Source organism: Corvus moneduloides, chromosome 3 (assembly GCF_009650955.1).
Source record: "Corvus moneduloides isolate bCorMon1 chromosome 3, bCorMon1.pri, whole genome shotgun sequence".
In the NCBI taxonomy this organism is placed as follows: Eukaryota; Metazoa; Chordata; class Aves; order Passeriformes; family Corvidae; genus Corvus; species Corvus moneduloides.
Genome location: NC_045478.1, coordinates 117,639,832 through 117,654,999, shown reverse-complemented (window position 1 = coordinate 117,654,999; position 15,168 = coordinate 117,639,832). Strand labels below are relative to the sequence as shown.

At 41.5% G+C, this 15,168-nt stretch overlaps 1 protein-coding gene across 3 annotated transcripts in view; it reads left to right on the top strand.

Annotated features, from left to right (window-relative positions):
• The window catches only part of PLCB1 (phospholipase C beta 1), a 352,437-nt gene that overhangs the window by 5,481 nt on the left and 331,788 nt on the right, over nt 1–15,168 (top strand). For all 3 annotated transcript variants that reach the window (XM_032103715.1, XM_032103716.1, XM_032103717.1), the window contains exon 2: nt 6,046–6,123. In XM_032103715.1, the coding sequence (XP_031959606.1) occupies nt 6,046–6,123 (78 nt within the window). The remainder of the gene's footprint in view (nt 1–6,045; nt 6,124–15,168) is intronic.

Here is a 15,168-nt window from a genome sequence, read left to right as displayed (position 1 = left end):
CTGATGTTTAAGTCATAGATGACATCTCTGTTAGTGTAGTTTTGGAGCCCTTTGGAGTGTTGGTGGGTACCTGGGAAAGTCAAAACCAGAAAAGAACTCCTAAATAAAAGAGCATTCTTTGGGAAAAGGAAGTTTGACTGTGAATTTGGGTTGTGCACTGTGTGCTTTCTTCGCTTTAGTGTTTGAATGCTCAAGACTTTATTTTTAATGAAAGCTGTATTGAAATAGTTAACACACAGTTAACTACTCACTGTGGAGTCTTTTATCTATTATAAAGTAACTGCTTCATAAGCACTTTTCAATTTATTTTCACAAGGCCCATCTTTTGTTGTGAATTTTGACTGCAGCTGTTTCTAAGAAGCATCATCATTATCTATATGTGATTTATTAAATGACAGAATGCTTCCAATTGTACTGTTGTTGGTCTTTTTTTTTGGACCTGCATTAAAAATCTGCTAATTTTTAATCTGTGATTAGATAAGTTGGACCTAGTTTTCAGCCTGCAGAACCATAGAGTCAGATGTTCAGAATGCTTCCCCAGTGACTTAAGATGAGTTTGGGCTCAGCATCTCTGAAAATTAGAAAATGAGATGTGGAGATATAATTCCAACGTTCTCTCAAAATCAGAATGCAGCATTTATGCTGATGAGCAGACTGGTTTAAATGATTTTCGCAGCATCACACAAGAACTTTTTGGCCAAGATAAAAATCTTCCTGGCTGTCATTTGGCTGCTTTTGCTCTGAAGTTCTCCCTTTGTTCTGTCTTTCTTGACTGTTTAGCTTGCCACATTTAAGGACTCAGGCAGTAAGAAGATCCTCAGCTTGAGTGTGGGGACATCCTGAGAAATGGGTTGGGGTAGGACAGACTTCAGAGAAACAAATCCCACTCAAGGTAGATCTTTGAAACTTGCAGTCTTTGGTCAGCAGGATGATGACTTCTGTTCTGTGGTGCCATCACCAAAATTTCTTCAGGGTTTAGCCACTCTGATAGTGAAGGATATCTTCCTGCATGTTCCTGTTGAACAAGTGGAATTTCATTTTACAGTTCTGTAAGATCAATTCAGTTTTGATTTTTTTGGTCCTTCCAGCCTCCAGCATTCATTTCACCTTCCCCAATGCTTTCTTCTTGCAACCTGTTAACTTATGTGGCAGATCTGGTTCCCCTGCCCTCAGTAAAATTCTTTGCCCTTCCAGATTATTTCAGGGGGTCACTGCAAATGGGATGAGAACTTTCTCCCTTTCACTTATAGTTCAGCTGTCAGCCTGAAGAAGTTCATAGTTCTGATTGTTTGGGTAATCCTGTTTAGTTCCAGTCTGAGTACACTCAGTGTATTATGGAATTTACAGCTAATGTGTCTGCTGACCCTGTGGAAACTGCTATCCCTTATCCTTTACTCCTTCTCTGCTTCCCTCAGGCCTGGAATCCACCTGATTTGTGGGGTGGCAAGATAGCTCTTTTTAGGGACTGTCCCCACATCTTACACCATTGTTCAACCAGAGTTCAAGCCCTTTTGCCAAAGTGAAAGAAATGCTCAAGAATATTTTGCCTCTGCCAGAAAGAGTCCATATTTCTTAGCTTTGTGTTTCAAAGCATTTTGGCAGAAATTTTCCAGAAGGTTCAAGCAAGTGAAATAATGATGTGTAAAAGTTTTCAGGTTATATTTGGAGATGTTCAGTGTCTCTGAAAATCCGAGGTGAACCAAGGAAAGAACAGTCAGCCTTAATAAGGCAGTGTCATGAGCCCCATCTGTCAGAAGAGCTGAGGACAGAGGCTGCTCTGCTTTTCTTTTAAAAATCTTTTGATGTGAATTTTGACTGCAGCTGTTTCTAAGCAGCATCATCATTATCGATACGTGGTTTATTAAAACACAAACTTATCTGGCTCATGGTTGAGTAAAAGGCTCCATCTCTTGTGCACAGCCAGGTCATGGTGGTGCTCTGATATATCAAGTCAGAAACCAAAGTTTTCACCCTCTTCACTGATTTTCTTTGTTTGATCATCTTTATGGGTCAGTAGTAATGAAATGGAGGTGGCACTTTTTGCTCACTGATGTTAGGTGTAGTCTGAGGGACCCACTCTTAAAATCAGACCATGAAGTAATTATCTGGCTGTCATTTAATTATGGACTTGTCCGTTGGTCCTCTGTGCTTGTGTTCTGCTGTGCCTGGCTGGTAAGGATCCCAAAGTTCCTTGTGGCCCTTTCTGGGCATAAAGTTGAAGCCTCTTTGTTTAAAAGTATAAACCAGAGAATATTGCTAATGCAGGATCTGAGGTTGGACAGCCAATTAAGAGGCAACTTAATGGAATAAGTATAGAACAGCCACATTACTCATTTGAGACTGTGATATTGGAGGAAAGTAGAGAATTGGCCTGAAGTCAGCAAATAAAAAAGTGGAGGACTTTTAAAGGTGAAATTAAAAGCCCTTCAAGAAAATTATTCACTTAAGCTGAGACTGGTATGATACACAGCACACCAGGACTGTCAGGTTAGGGCCACTCTTTCTTTCAAGGAATTTGCAGAAGGAATCTCTTGGAAACCAAGCTGCTGCTTGGCATGAGCATCCACAGTGGCATTTAAAGAGTCTGACAACCCCCAGTCATTTGCATGATTGACTGGGATGCTCTCCTTTTTTTTTTTTTTTCTTCTATCCCTTCTGGTCACAGCTGATTTTTGCTTTGGTCATCTCCTCCTGTACCTGTTTTGTCTGCTTGGAATAGCCCCAAGAATCTGGCCTGCTGCTCAAAGGGCTGCTTACTTTGTTGATATCCAGAGGAATGGGTATAGGATATAGGCTGTACTCCTACTACACATTTAAATGTGTTAATTTCCAAACCCTTCAGCTTTAGAGATGGGCAACGCATTTTTTTTCCATTTTATTCTCACTTTTGGATCTGAATGGGTTAGAGGCGATACAAAGGTCTGCTCCTGATTTGTTTGTCCTTGAAGTTTTGGGTCTTTTCTTTACTCCTTCTCTACTGTCTCCTGTCCATAACTCTCTTCTTCAGAGTTGTGTGTGGTTGGTCAGTCTGTTCAGGAGAGTTATGAGGTCAGCTCTTTGGGTGAGGAAGCTGAATTAATGGACTTCAGGATACTCATAAATGACTGCAGGTGTGTATTATGGGTCATAAACCACAGCTATTCCCTTATAGTACAATAATGTTTGTAAATAAATGCACCAGACGATTGTTGGTTGAAGCAAATTTCTGTTTCAGAGCCTTGAACTGCTGCTTTTCTTGAATGCATATTCCAAAAAGGGTTTTTCAGGTGTCTTTTTGATTGTTTCCTGCCTTTGCAAGCCCTGACTGCAGAGTAGTATAAAAGCAAGAGACCTGTTCCAGGTGACCAAGGACTCTGCTTTACTCTGGAGTAGGGGGAAGGACTTGCAGAGCTGACTCAGAAAGTTTCTTTCTATTCCTCCACACCCAGAACGGAGTGTGGCATTTGTCAGGGATCTACAAGAGTGATAATTATCTTGTAGGACACAAAGCATTATGCATGTGGCTTTTATTGCTGCTGCTGACTGCGTGGAAGAGTTCCTGAGACACGTGTTGCACAAATACATGTACAAAGTTATTCTCAGATCCTGTGACAGTGTGGGGTTCTCGTGTTCATCAGCACATTAATTGTGCTGTGCCTAATGTTAGAGTAGTACAGTTAATTAAAAAACCAAACCCAACCAAACAAAAAGCCTAACACAACCAAACAGCTTTCTGGAGCAGAGATTCCCAGACTAAGACTCATCCTGTCATGATAAAGTTTCCTTTATGCCACCTCATCCTCCGCTTTCTTGAGTCTGATTTTAATCAACATTTTACAACCCACATCTACAAAAGTATTACTCTGATAGCTGTATGTCATCAAACACATGTTGGTTTGAAGCAACTGATTTGAAATGATTAACCAGCAAAATTAGCTAATCCTAAAGCATAATTGCTTTGTGTCTGTTTCCCATCACTTCCTTCTCTTTCCCCCTGAAGTTGCTTTTATCTCTTCCAAAGGTAGAAGGACACTTATTCTTTACCTTTCCTCATTTTGTATTTTCACACACAGGCTGCGTATGACACAATGAAATAAGCTAAGAAAGGAGAGTTTTATTTCCAAAACAGGGATTTTTCCTGTTTTTGAATGGTGGAGGTCTAAGAGCCCTTTTGTAGGTGCTTGTGGATACAGATTGATTTCTTCAGGACCTGATATATTTCAAAACCAAATTTGCATGTTGTATCACAGAACCCAATGTTCAGGTGTCCAGGATGCTAGAAACTATAGAGAAATGAGAGGAAAATAGATTCTACAAATTCTACGTGTCTGTTCTCTCAGGGAAGGGTGGTGTTTTAATGAAGGGTCAGTGGTGCTTTATGACAGCTCTGAGCCCACCTGGGACATTTCCATGGCACTGGCACAGCCACACTTCCCAGCCTCTGAAAACTCCTGTGACACCATTTGGGTGTCAGTGCACCTGTGGACAGATCCAAAGCCTGGATCTTCCAGTTACAAAAAGGCCTTCTACACTCATTAAAGGGTTTGATCTTGTATTTTCTCTTTGTTTAGAACTTGCCCTTCAGTATGTACTTCTCTTGTGCTGAGATAAAAATATGCTTGATGGCATTTTATTCTTTCACCTTGTTCTGCTGTAGGCTCCTGGCTGGTGCAGGGCCTGTCACTGAGCTGCTTTGGGTCTCATTTTTTTCCTAGCTGTGAACTGGGAGCAGTTCAGCTTCCCTATTTCAGGAATGCCAATTGCTGGGAGTGCTGTGTCACAAAGGATTTTACTGATGACATATGGACAAGTGTACTTGCATCAGAAATGACACTTAGAGAAGTTAAGTTTTATTTATTTACAATAGTGTCACTTCCATCAACTTTCCTTGCACTTAAACTCTGCACTTAAATATGTTTGATTTCAATTTGAACCTATTACAGCCCATTTTTTTTCCTCCAAGCAATATAGACTGACCTCACACATTACTGCTTTGGAAAGAGGTGAAAGCTAAAGCTGTAAAATACCTTTAGCACTTCAACAGCAATATAAATCCTTTCTGAGGAAAAGCTGTTTAGCCTGGGTTTCTGGGGAGCTGAGGCTTAGGCAATTTTTCTGTCCCCTTGTCTTTTTCCCTTTTGTGCCCCTTCCATAACTTCTAAATTGAGTTTGGAAAATGGGTAGAGGTCTTGAGACAGCAGTGTCTTTACAGATGTCATGAAAAATAGAAGAGAAAGAGAGGAGAAATCCTATTTAGGAGCAGGCTGTGCTGGTGTCTGTTATTGTTAGGCACCAGGGAATCCTGATGGGGAGAGATGTGATGAACTCCCACCTGCAGAAAAGGCTTCGGTTAGAGCTTCTGTCTCCAGAGTCAGGAACTGCTGTCAGTCAGAAGACATGAATTTGTAGGTAACAAGGCTGCCTTACTCAGTGTACTAAGAAACGTGCCTGGTTTTAAGTGACTTTGAGCTATGGATGTTACCAGACTAGACAGGTTTTCAACCAATTTGAAAGTGAGGTGGAATATAGACATATTCCCATTACTAAAATTTTCATGGTTTGATTATTAAAAAAGTTAAATTCTAATGGAAAGTTACCGATGAAAGTCTTAATGTAAAGAATGCTATTCCTTGTTTTCTAGGCAAATTCAGCCTTTGTAAAAGTAAATTTTATAGGTATTTAGCTCATATTGATACCTGAAATTGAAGTCAGGTTAAGGTAGGCAGCGGACTCCTGCTAACTATAATGCTTTACTGTGTGGGCTCTAGTTTGACATTCAGGGTGTTATGCCTAACTTCATCTACTTCCAGCTCCTCTGGATTAACTCCACATGTTGTCAGGTCTGGAGTTATTTGGTGTTGTCTCCACAGTAATGGAAATACGTTATGTCAGAAAAATGGAGATGAGGCAGGTGATACTAAATTCTTTTAGTGACATGTTGCTAGTGATACCTTCAGGGTAATTTCTAGATGTTGCAATTCATTAACACGGATGGTAAAGCAGCTTGTGCATAATTAGGTGTTCTGTGTGCTGACATGGATTTTTTGTTTGTTGTTTCTCTGCCAGGACTCCACTGTTGTGACTCCAATTATCCTCAGAACAGACCCACAGGGATTTTTCTTCTACTGGACAGATCAAAATAAGGTAAGAGAAAAGCTTCCAGCTCCAGAATGGTTCTTTCTTTGTGGTGTGACATGCAGTCCTGGCACAGCAGACAAGCATTTTATCAGCATATCTTCCTCTGCTCTTCTGGAGAGCAAAGGCAACAGGCCTGTGGCTCATCCCTGGTGTGCAAATCTTGGTGAGATGGGTGGAAGATTTGGTAAATTCCAGCCATGTTAATGCTGTGATGCCCAGTGAGGTGTATACTTGTCCTGGCAAGGACAGGAAGGATCCATTTGGGATGCTCTTGTGGTTCATAGTTGGCTTGTGGTTTCTCTTGCTTTCCACAAGAGGATTTTGTCTGTGGTGCATGACAGGCCCAGAATTCCTGGAGGCCATAGCTCCCTTTGAATTCTTCCTCCTTAATATCCACGTGCTCCCTGGCCACGCCTGGTGGGCCACGTCACCAAGTTCTTACTAATCCTCACTGGACACTTTCAAAAACATTCTGGTGTGCTGAGCTCACTGCCGTGGCTGGGGAGCAGTTGGGAAAGCTCATGGCCTGATTCATCGCTGCTGTGCTCCAATTCCACATCCACGTCACCCCTCAGAACCACCGCTGTCGTGTTCCCAGCTGTTGGAGGCTGGAAACTCAAGGAAACACAGGGAAAGAGGTCAGCACCCTGAGCACTTGGGTGCAGTTTGTTTCATAGACAGATTTATAATAGAGAATTAGTGTTGCAGTCATGATAGTAAAACACTGCATCGAAACTAGGAATTGAACCAGTTTCTGTTTTCGTACAGATGAATTTTCAAGTACTTATCAAGTAAGTGCTTGTACTGGCTCCCTGTTGAAAATAGTGTTGAAGTTGGTAGTGCTTGAGCTTTGGCCTTGTATGAGAATCTGCCAGAAAGACTAAATGTGTGCTTGTGGTATTCTGGCTGCAGAAACCTGGTTTACCAGTTGTGTAGCTGTTTTTCAGGAGTTCCTGTTGATTTTATGTTTAGATACTGGGGCAAAAATAGCTTGAGGAGATAGCAGACATGAAATGTGCAGGCTGAAGAGGCAATTTGCTATTACGTTAGATCGTGTTTATCTTCCTATGTTTGCTTTTGAGAGGAGATGGAGCACAGTTTTGAGTGAGTATATTTGGAAATCATATTGTGGAGTTTATAATGAAAATCTTGTCTTTGCCTGTGCTTGTACAAGGTTGTGGTGGGTAATAGTGAGTTCATCTGTTGACAGTGCAGAGTTGTTTTAAATTACTGCCCAGAGCAGCCAAGTGAGTGCCCTCAGAAGTTGAAGGCTGTGGCTGATTTACACTGACCCAGTGGCTGTGCCAGGATGCAGTGCAGCCTTTTGGCTTGTTCCTTCCCTTGCATAAACTAATTGTATAAGCTAAAAAATAATGATGAACTCTGTAAGAATAAGTGGAAACCCAGAGTTGATTGGAGAGTTTATTTCACTTTTAATATGTTTGGCACTAAGACCTCCTTCAGTTTCCTACTGTTGTCTGTAAAAACAATGTCTTGAAGCAATTCTGTGAAGAATAGCTATTTATAGAATTGTTGTTCTCATATTCATGAAGAAATGTATTTATAATGCTCAGAGCATTTTTTTTAAAGGTTGGGTATTTATGCAAGAAGTTTAAGTGTTAGTTTGATTTTTAAACTTGCAAATCAAGACTCTGTAAAGAACAAGAGGGATTTTTCTGGTTAATAATTCATGACAACTAGGTGAAGCTTGTTTCTAAACACCATCCTAGCAGTGCCTACTTAAAGAAAGTAAATGTATATCTGCTGGGGTGCTGATAGTGCAAGGACTGGGAAGGAAATGCCATTTTCTGCTTTTACAGAGTATTTGGGTTCATATTTATTGTGAAATTGCAAATACATGGAAAAAGGAGGCTATATAGGAGATTCTCTTTAATATCCTTCTCTTTGTGTGAAGTGATCCTGTGATGATAGTAGAACTATGTGGAGAAATACGAGGACAATACAACCTCTGTGATCACTTTCTCTTTTTTCCCCATGTTATTTTTTTAAGCAATTGCTTTTGTCATGAGTAAGGCCTGTTATTTTCTGTGTGTGGAAAGATAAGCCTTGCTAAACAAAGTGATGAACTGGGAGAAGCCTGCTGCCAGCTTCCTTGATCAGGCATGTTTTCCTGGGAGCTGACTACAAAAGGTGTGGAGATGAGGCCTGAGCAGCAGCCATCTCTCAAGCCATTTGTGTGTCCTGTTTGCCACTGTGTGAAACAGTAAATGGTGTGGTGCTTAAAACAGGAATCTGCCTCCTTTGCCTGCTGTTGCCTCCTTATCAGTAAAGTTACACAAAAATTACACGAATCACTGGGAGGGAAAAACAAAACAAACAACCACTCCCCTGTGTTAAATTTTATTTAGCTTAGGGAACTGGTGGTTGTAGCTCTGCAGCTTTCCCAAACTCATTGGCTGGTTGAGCTGCTTCTGGCATTGTTTTCTTGTTCCCTTCCTTTTCTGTTTCTTCTCTGTTGCAGGGAAAGGCAAATAATCTGTAGTGTCTGCTGTCTAGCAGTGGGTCTGGACAGTCCTTGAGATTGCTCTTTGTGCAGCCAGAGCCCAAAGCTCTGGTGAAGATGCCTGTGGAGAGCAGCCCTCCCTTGGTGTCACTGACCCCATCTTGTAGCTCTCCATGAGCCGCCAGTGCTTGCAGGGTTTGCAGCCCCGTCAGTGAGTCTGGGTAATGCTGCAGTGGAGCAGATGAGGCTCCAAAAGGCTGCTGAGGGTCAAGCTTTATATATATGACCAGTGTGCACTGTTCACTTGCTTTCACTTGTAGCTTTCTGATAAATAAGTTAGTACCAATTTCCATTGTAGTCTCAGGAGCTGTGTGCTCCTCATTAACAATCCAAGATCTGTAGTTTCAGGCTCATGGAGATCCTTCCCACTTAGGATATGCCACACGTGAAAGACTAAAGGGTGGCAGTTTTTGTGGTGTGAAGGTCTGTTAAGTAATTTCATTTAAGTTCCAATCTTGCAGTTAGGTAATAGCCGTGTGGTATCCTGCATTTTGACACGCTCACTGTGTATTTGCATATTTCAGCTTACATTGCTGTCATCAGGAAAGGTAATCCTCCAAAATCGAGGCGTCCATAGCATTTCCCTATTTTCTGATAACAGTGAGAACCTTTGATACCTTTTGTTTTTAACAGATGGCAGGACAGCTTTCTGATGTTAATAGTATTTTTCAGTATGAAATTTTTTTGTTGCTGAAGATACTGGAATATTTTCTTCATCTGTGTGCAGAGTGCTGGCTGATTCCATATTACTACTTGAATGGTTCTCAACGTGGGCTTTAAAAAGAAAAATTAATGTGATAAGTTTTTGTTACTTACCTTATTGTTTAGGTAATGTTTCTTAACTACAGCAAATCCAGACAATATTCATTGTGGTGTTGTGTTTTATGACCTGACTGAAACAGAACTCAATTTCTTGATTTTTTTTTTTAAACATGGAGTGCAGTTTCTTCCATTTGTTATTTTGGTTGTGAGCATGGAAGAAAGATAAATCAAAATTTAACCAGGTGAAGAGAGTCTGCTGGAGTAAAAAGGAGTGATAATCAAAAGCATTTCTCAGGAGATGAGCAGCAGCTGGAAGCATTTGGTGTGTTTAGCCCAGCTTGCAAAGAAAAGCCAGACAAAGACTGGTTTCTGTCTATGCATAAATGTATTAATGGATGCATAGGCAGACTAGGAGAAGAAAAAGATATTGTCAGGCAGTTTGTGCGTTATTACTCCTGCATCCTTTGTCTGGAAGTTGTTATGCAATCAAAAGGATGTTGGGAGAAGGCACTTAGCCATTGACTCAGTGCAATTCTAACACTGCAAGAAAAGGAGGGAAAGGAGGAAAGCAGATACTGCTTTTGTGGTGGATCCATTTAGGAGTTTAAAAGTCTGAGGATGGTTAATATGCTGTCCTCTCTCTCACTAGCACATACTGATTTATTCTCCTTTATTTTAAAAGCTGGGCAACAGCAGTGACATGGCAGCACACAGAAAACACAGAGGATGCAGACCCAATCTCATCTGCTGTACCACAAAGAGATTTAACAGTCTGTGTTGTGAAACACAACGTAAGTGCCCAGTTCCTGGGAGTCAGCAGCAATTTCTAATGCCTGTTGCAAACAGATGTTGATCTTGTCTGTCCAAAGGAAGTGTTTGTTGAGAAGCTACTGGGAGTGCTGAGATACCCTCTGGGAGGGAATGTGAGGCTGGAGGTTCCCTCCTCAGCCCCTTGCAATTTGAGCAGCAGCACAGCCCAACCGAGGGCTTCAGCTACAGGGAGAAGCAGCTTCAGGGAGTGCATGGCACCATTCCTACCTCAAGATTTTAAATGTATTTGAGAAGATGGGGTGGTGAAGCCACAGAAGTACTCACAGGCAGCCATTCCTGGCAGACTGACAGGCTGAGGGTATCTCTATGCAGAGAGACTTGCACTGTACAGTTTTTTAATAACAGTTTTGCAGTTTTCAAGGGAAAGAGTGGGGTAGTTTCTCCTCTTCCAGGGACAGGCCTGTTTCCATGTATGAACATCACTGACCGTGACACTGATTGTGCTGTAATCAAACCCCTCCTGATTGGGAGAGTTTTTAAAGTCCTTGCTAGGGGTTCCAGAGACAAATGGGACTCTCAGCCTTTGCTGCTTCTTGATAGTTGTTTATTAAGTCTTATCAGAGAAGGAGTCACTAGTGTGATCCAGACAGCGCAAAGCAGAGAATACAGGAGAAAGCTGAATTATCAAGATTACATGGCCTTTTTAAAGGTAAATCAACCAATGGTTACTAAAAACATACATTATTTTTACTCTTCTACCAGTTATTTAGTAACACAGCCAGGAACTGTGGACTTCTTTGTCCAGTCATCCCAAACTACTTTTACTGCAGAATATGGAGTAGTAGAAGAAGGAGGTTTGGAGAACAACAACAATCCTCCATTTTGATGGTTTTTTTGCTTTTATCTATTTACTACATTAACAAACCCAAAACATCTAAATTTTTTGCCCTGTGACAATCTTACATAGTAGTCTATCACCTAATTTACACTAGTGTAGTTTCTAGCTCTTTTCTAATAGTAGGCAGTTTTTTCCATGGACAGAGGTCAAAAGCTGTGTTGTTCAGGGGGGTGAAACCCCTCAAAACAGGCAGAGAAATATTCTCTGCACTCTGGGTTCCCACATGACAGAACTGGTGCCAGCATGCTGCAGCTCAGCCACAGGATGTGAACTTGATACAAGAGCCTGGAGCAATAATCCTGTGCCTTGAGCTAGAGCTCTCTTGTGCCATGAGAGTGCATGAAGTGGCTCCTTATGATAAAGATGAGAGGATTTTTCTGACTTGGAAGGTCCTCTCCCTTCTTGTGTCCTGATGTGGTCCTGAGTTCCTTGGGGCCTGGAAACCCAGCACAGATGACAGTGAATGTGGGCAGTGGAGCCCGTGGGCTGTAGGTAGGATTCGGGAGGATTAGGTTTGGCTTCAGCATATCTGTAAATTCTGTGGCAATCCCATTGCCCTCATCCAAATGGAAGATGATGTGGCATTTTTCCAGCTGGTGGGAATTTTGCCTGTTACGTAAGAGAGTTCTTTTGTGTCTCTTTTGAAGCAGAGCTTTAAAACAATTGGGTCAGTATTTGTATTGCCCTATGGGTCAAAAATGTTTGCATTAGGTCTGTATATGCTTTACAGTACATTTGACAAGCATACAATAAAGACCAAAGTTAATATATCAATATGTGAAATACACCTAGTAATTTAATGAGAATGGAATATTTACTAGCACCAGGTTTAAAAATACCTGCTCCAAACCTCAACTGTGCGCCTTAATTTATTCAAGAGCAAGGTTACTCAGTTGTGTGTCTCAGTGCTGAAAACATCCAAGAAGTGCTTCATTAAACATGTATTCACACTTCCCTCTCTGGCATGTAAACAAAAAAAAAGCCAAATAACTTAAACCCTTAAACTTGAGACCATAAATGCAATTAATTGAATGAGAAAAAATAATGCATAGGTGTCCTTATGAAGGAGTATTTTAGTGTGTGCAGTGAAAATCTCACTTTTCCTGCTCATTCTTGTAGCATCCTTATAATTTCATCAATCACCATCCCTTTCTGTTAATTCTGTTTCATAATGAGGATTGGGCCTCTATCATGTTTTGCCACATGAACAGGTTTGCCTTTGCTTCAGCTGTAGGACACAGGAGTTGGAATTACTTGGGTCTGTGTCCTGGCATTCTACCAGGTGGGTTTTTTTGTTGCTGCCTTTTTTTATTCTGTATGAGATGCCTTGTGTTCCCAGTGCTCTACTACTTCAGATGCTTATCCATGGACTTCTGCAAAAAAACCCAACAAACTCTCATTTGCGTCTGCACATTCTCCAGCGTCAGACAGGCACAAAGGGAAATAATACGAAAACTGGGGAAGTTTTATATCCATAGGACCCTCTGGATATCAGATCATAATCCTCTCCCTCTGAAGGGAAAGTAAAATGGATTAATGAATGGTGTTGCTCTAAACTTGCTCTATTCCTTTATCCTTTTCCTGCATCTGTGAACTGAGTGTGAAGCTGAAAGTGGATTGTCCCTGATTTTTGAGAGCAGGGGTTGGGTTGCTTGTTGGATTTCAGTTGGAAATGTAAGGATAAGGGGTTTCAGGCTCTGGAAGGTGGGGGTGGTCCTGTGGAGGTCCTGCTCATCTTTTCACTGGAAATCTGGATGAGGACTTCCCTGGGACAAGGAGTTGTGGTGATGTGAGGTTTTGCTTCTTAATGACACTGGAAATTGGGAGTGAACCTGAAGCAGACAGTAAAGTAATAGTGGTGGCACAGCAAATAATCTGGGTTTTGCAGTCTTTGATTCATGAATTTGAGGTGTAGCATTAGGAGGCACCATGGTGGCATTAGGAACTTGAGAACAGCTCATGTTTTTTTCCCAACCACTTAAAAATCTGCATGTGAGCATAATGAAGAGACAGGGAAAGTGGTAGGGAATTGCCACAGACAGCCAAAATGGGAGGAAATATTTCATGGAGGTCAGCTTCCCACCAGGCTGCTGATTTAAAGGAAATCTCTCTGCTTTCAAAACATGGAAATTGTTCAAGGCCCATTAGGGAAATGGTACTACATCAAACACAGATCTCTAATAAGCATTTCCCAATGCTAAATATCTCCCTTCTTGTGAGGGAGGCAGGAATAGAAAATGAGGTTTGTGGTTTAATCCACAACACAGGTCCAGTTTATGAAGTGAGGAAGCCAGAGAACCCCAGAAAGTGAGGATGACTCTGGAGTCAGCCAAATTTATGTACTGCTGAGTTCTTGGGCACTAAGAACAATCCTAACCTTTTATATCATGTGAAAATATTATCCTTGCTGTCTGTCGAGCATGGGTTATGACTTTCCCATAAAGATGAGATTTGTAGGTTGTCTTTTGTTTAAAAGGACTGAGACTTTGTAAGCTTTGGCTGTAAATGGGTGTAAATGTCAAATGTTACAAAACACTGAAAACTTAAATTTTTATGCAAGAAGATTTTTATGATCTGCCTGCTGGAGACTGTTTTGCTGTTACAATTTTCAGTTCAAATATCTCAGTAAAGAAAGCTTGTGTCCAAGTTGACCAAAATCCACCAAAGTGCCTTCCTGGGCTGGTGTCTGTTTTCTAGCTGAGCAGGGCTTGCAGTAAACAGAACCGCTGGTGTGTCATAAGCCAGCCTGCAGTCTCTTTGTTGCCTCCTTAATTAAAAAAAGTCTCTTGTGTTCGTGCCTGCAGCTTGTACATAGATTTGGTTGAATGTGCAGCATCAGCTTTGCTGACTGACCTATTATTAGCATAGTTCAAAAATTGGCTCCTAGCACATCAGCCTTTCTGATCTTTGGAAGGATAGCTGATCTCCTGGTGTGCCTGTTGGATTGACTTCTCTGTAATGCTTCATATCCTGGCTGTTTCCTCTCCCTATTATGCTTTGAGAGGTTTTTTTTGTGTGGTTTTTTTTTTTTTTTTTAGCTGTGTAGAGATAGTGCTTCAACAGTAATGATCTTTAAATAAGATATATGCTGTTTCCATACATGTGATCTTCCCGTGTGAACATATGTGCTCCACTGCTAATCAGTACTATGGGGGAAATGGGTTAGCAATTTGGGGCTTTTTTTTTTATTTGAGGAGTTTGAAAGATGCTCTAGAAATACAGGAGAGTGGCAATAAATGTCAGTTTTGCACTAATTCTTGCCTTGTTTACCTTTAGGCTTTTTACCACTAAAAAAGTGAACTCGACTCTGCTTCCCCCTCCTGCCTGTTCCTGCAATTTTGGCATTTTACACACTCATGCTTGCAGCTGGCATCACGCAGAGCAGAACTGCCCCTGGCCTGGATGTTCAGTGGTGACAATGTGCTCCATTGTTCACTGCCTTCCTTTTTGGTTTGGGGTTAGTGTGTAAGGACAGAAGGCACTCTGTAGCTTCCTTTCCTAGGGAATCATCTCAGTTCTGTCTTTTTTTTTTTACTGACAACTTGTAGTAACCCAGCATTGGGCAAACACAGTAACAGCCTTAAATGCCACAAATTATAAAAGTTTTAGGTTCACTGTGTGTGTCTTTTTTGAATAATTCTAACTGCACAGATGCTGTTTGCATTGCCAGTCTCCTGCAAATATTCCACTGGATTACAAGGGATGTAAAATCCATGGGCAGACTCCTGGTCTTTTGTGCTGCTGTATCTCCTCCCTAGGCAGCAGCTGTGCTACTGAAACTCTGAGCAAGCTATGGAGGGTGCCAAATCCCCAAAAGAGGGGGGAGACTGTGCCTTCCCCTGGCTGTGGTTTGTGTAGGTGTGCCGTGTGTGCTGCCAGCAGCAAACCTCCTGTCTTGCCTTTCCACAGTGAGGGCTCTACACCAGGCAGCAAGTGAGAATTCATCTTCATTACTGCTTCTAGTCAATCTTTCCACATAGGCACGTTTAGCAGTGTAACGTGACTTCCTGACATCCATCCTTTATTTGTGAACAGAAACCCCAATAACAGGGGCATGTTCTCACCTCTGAGACCCAGTTTGTGATGTCATAGCTCT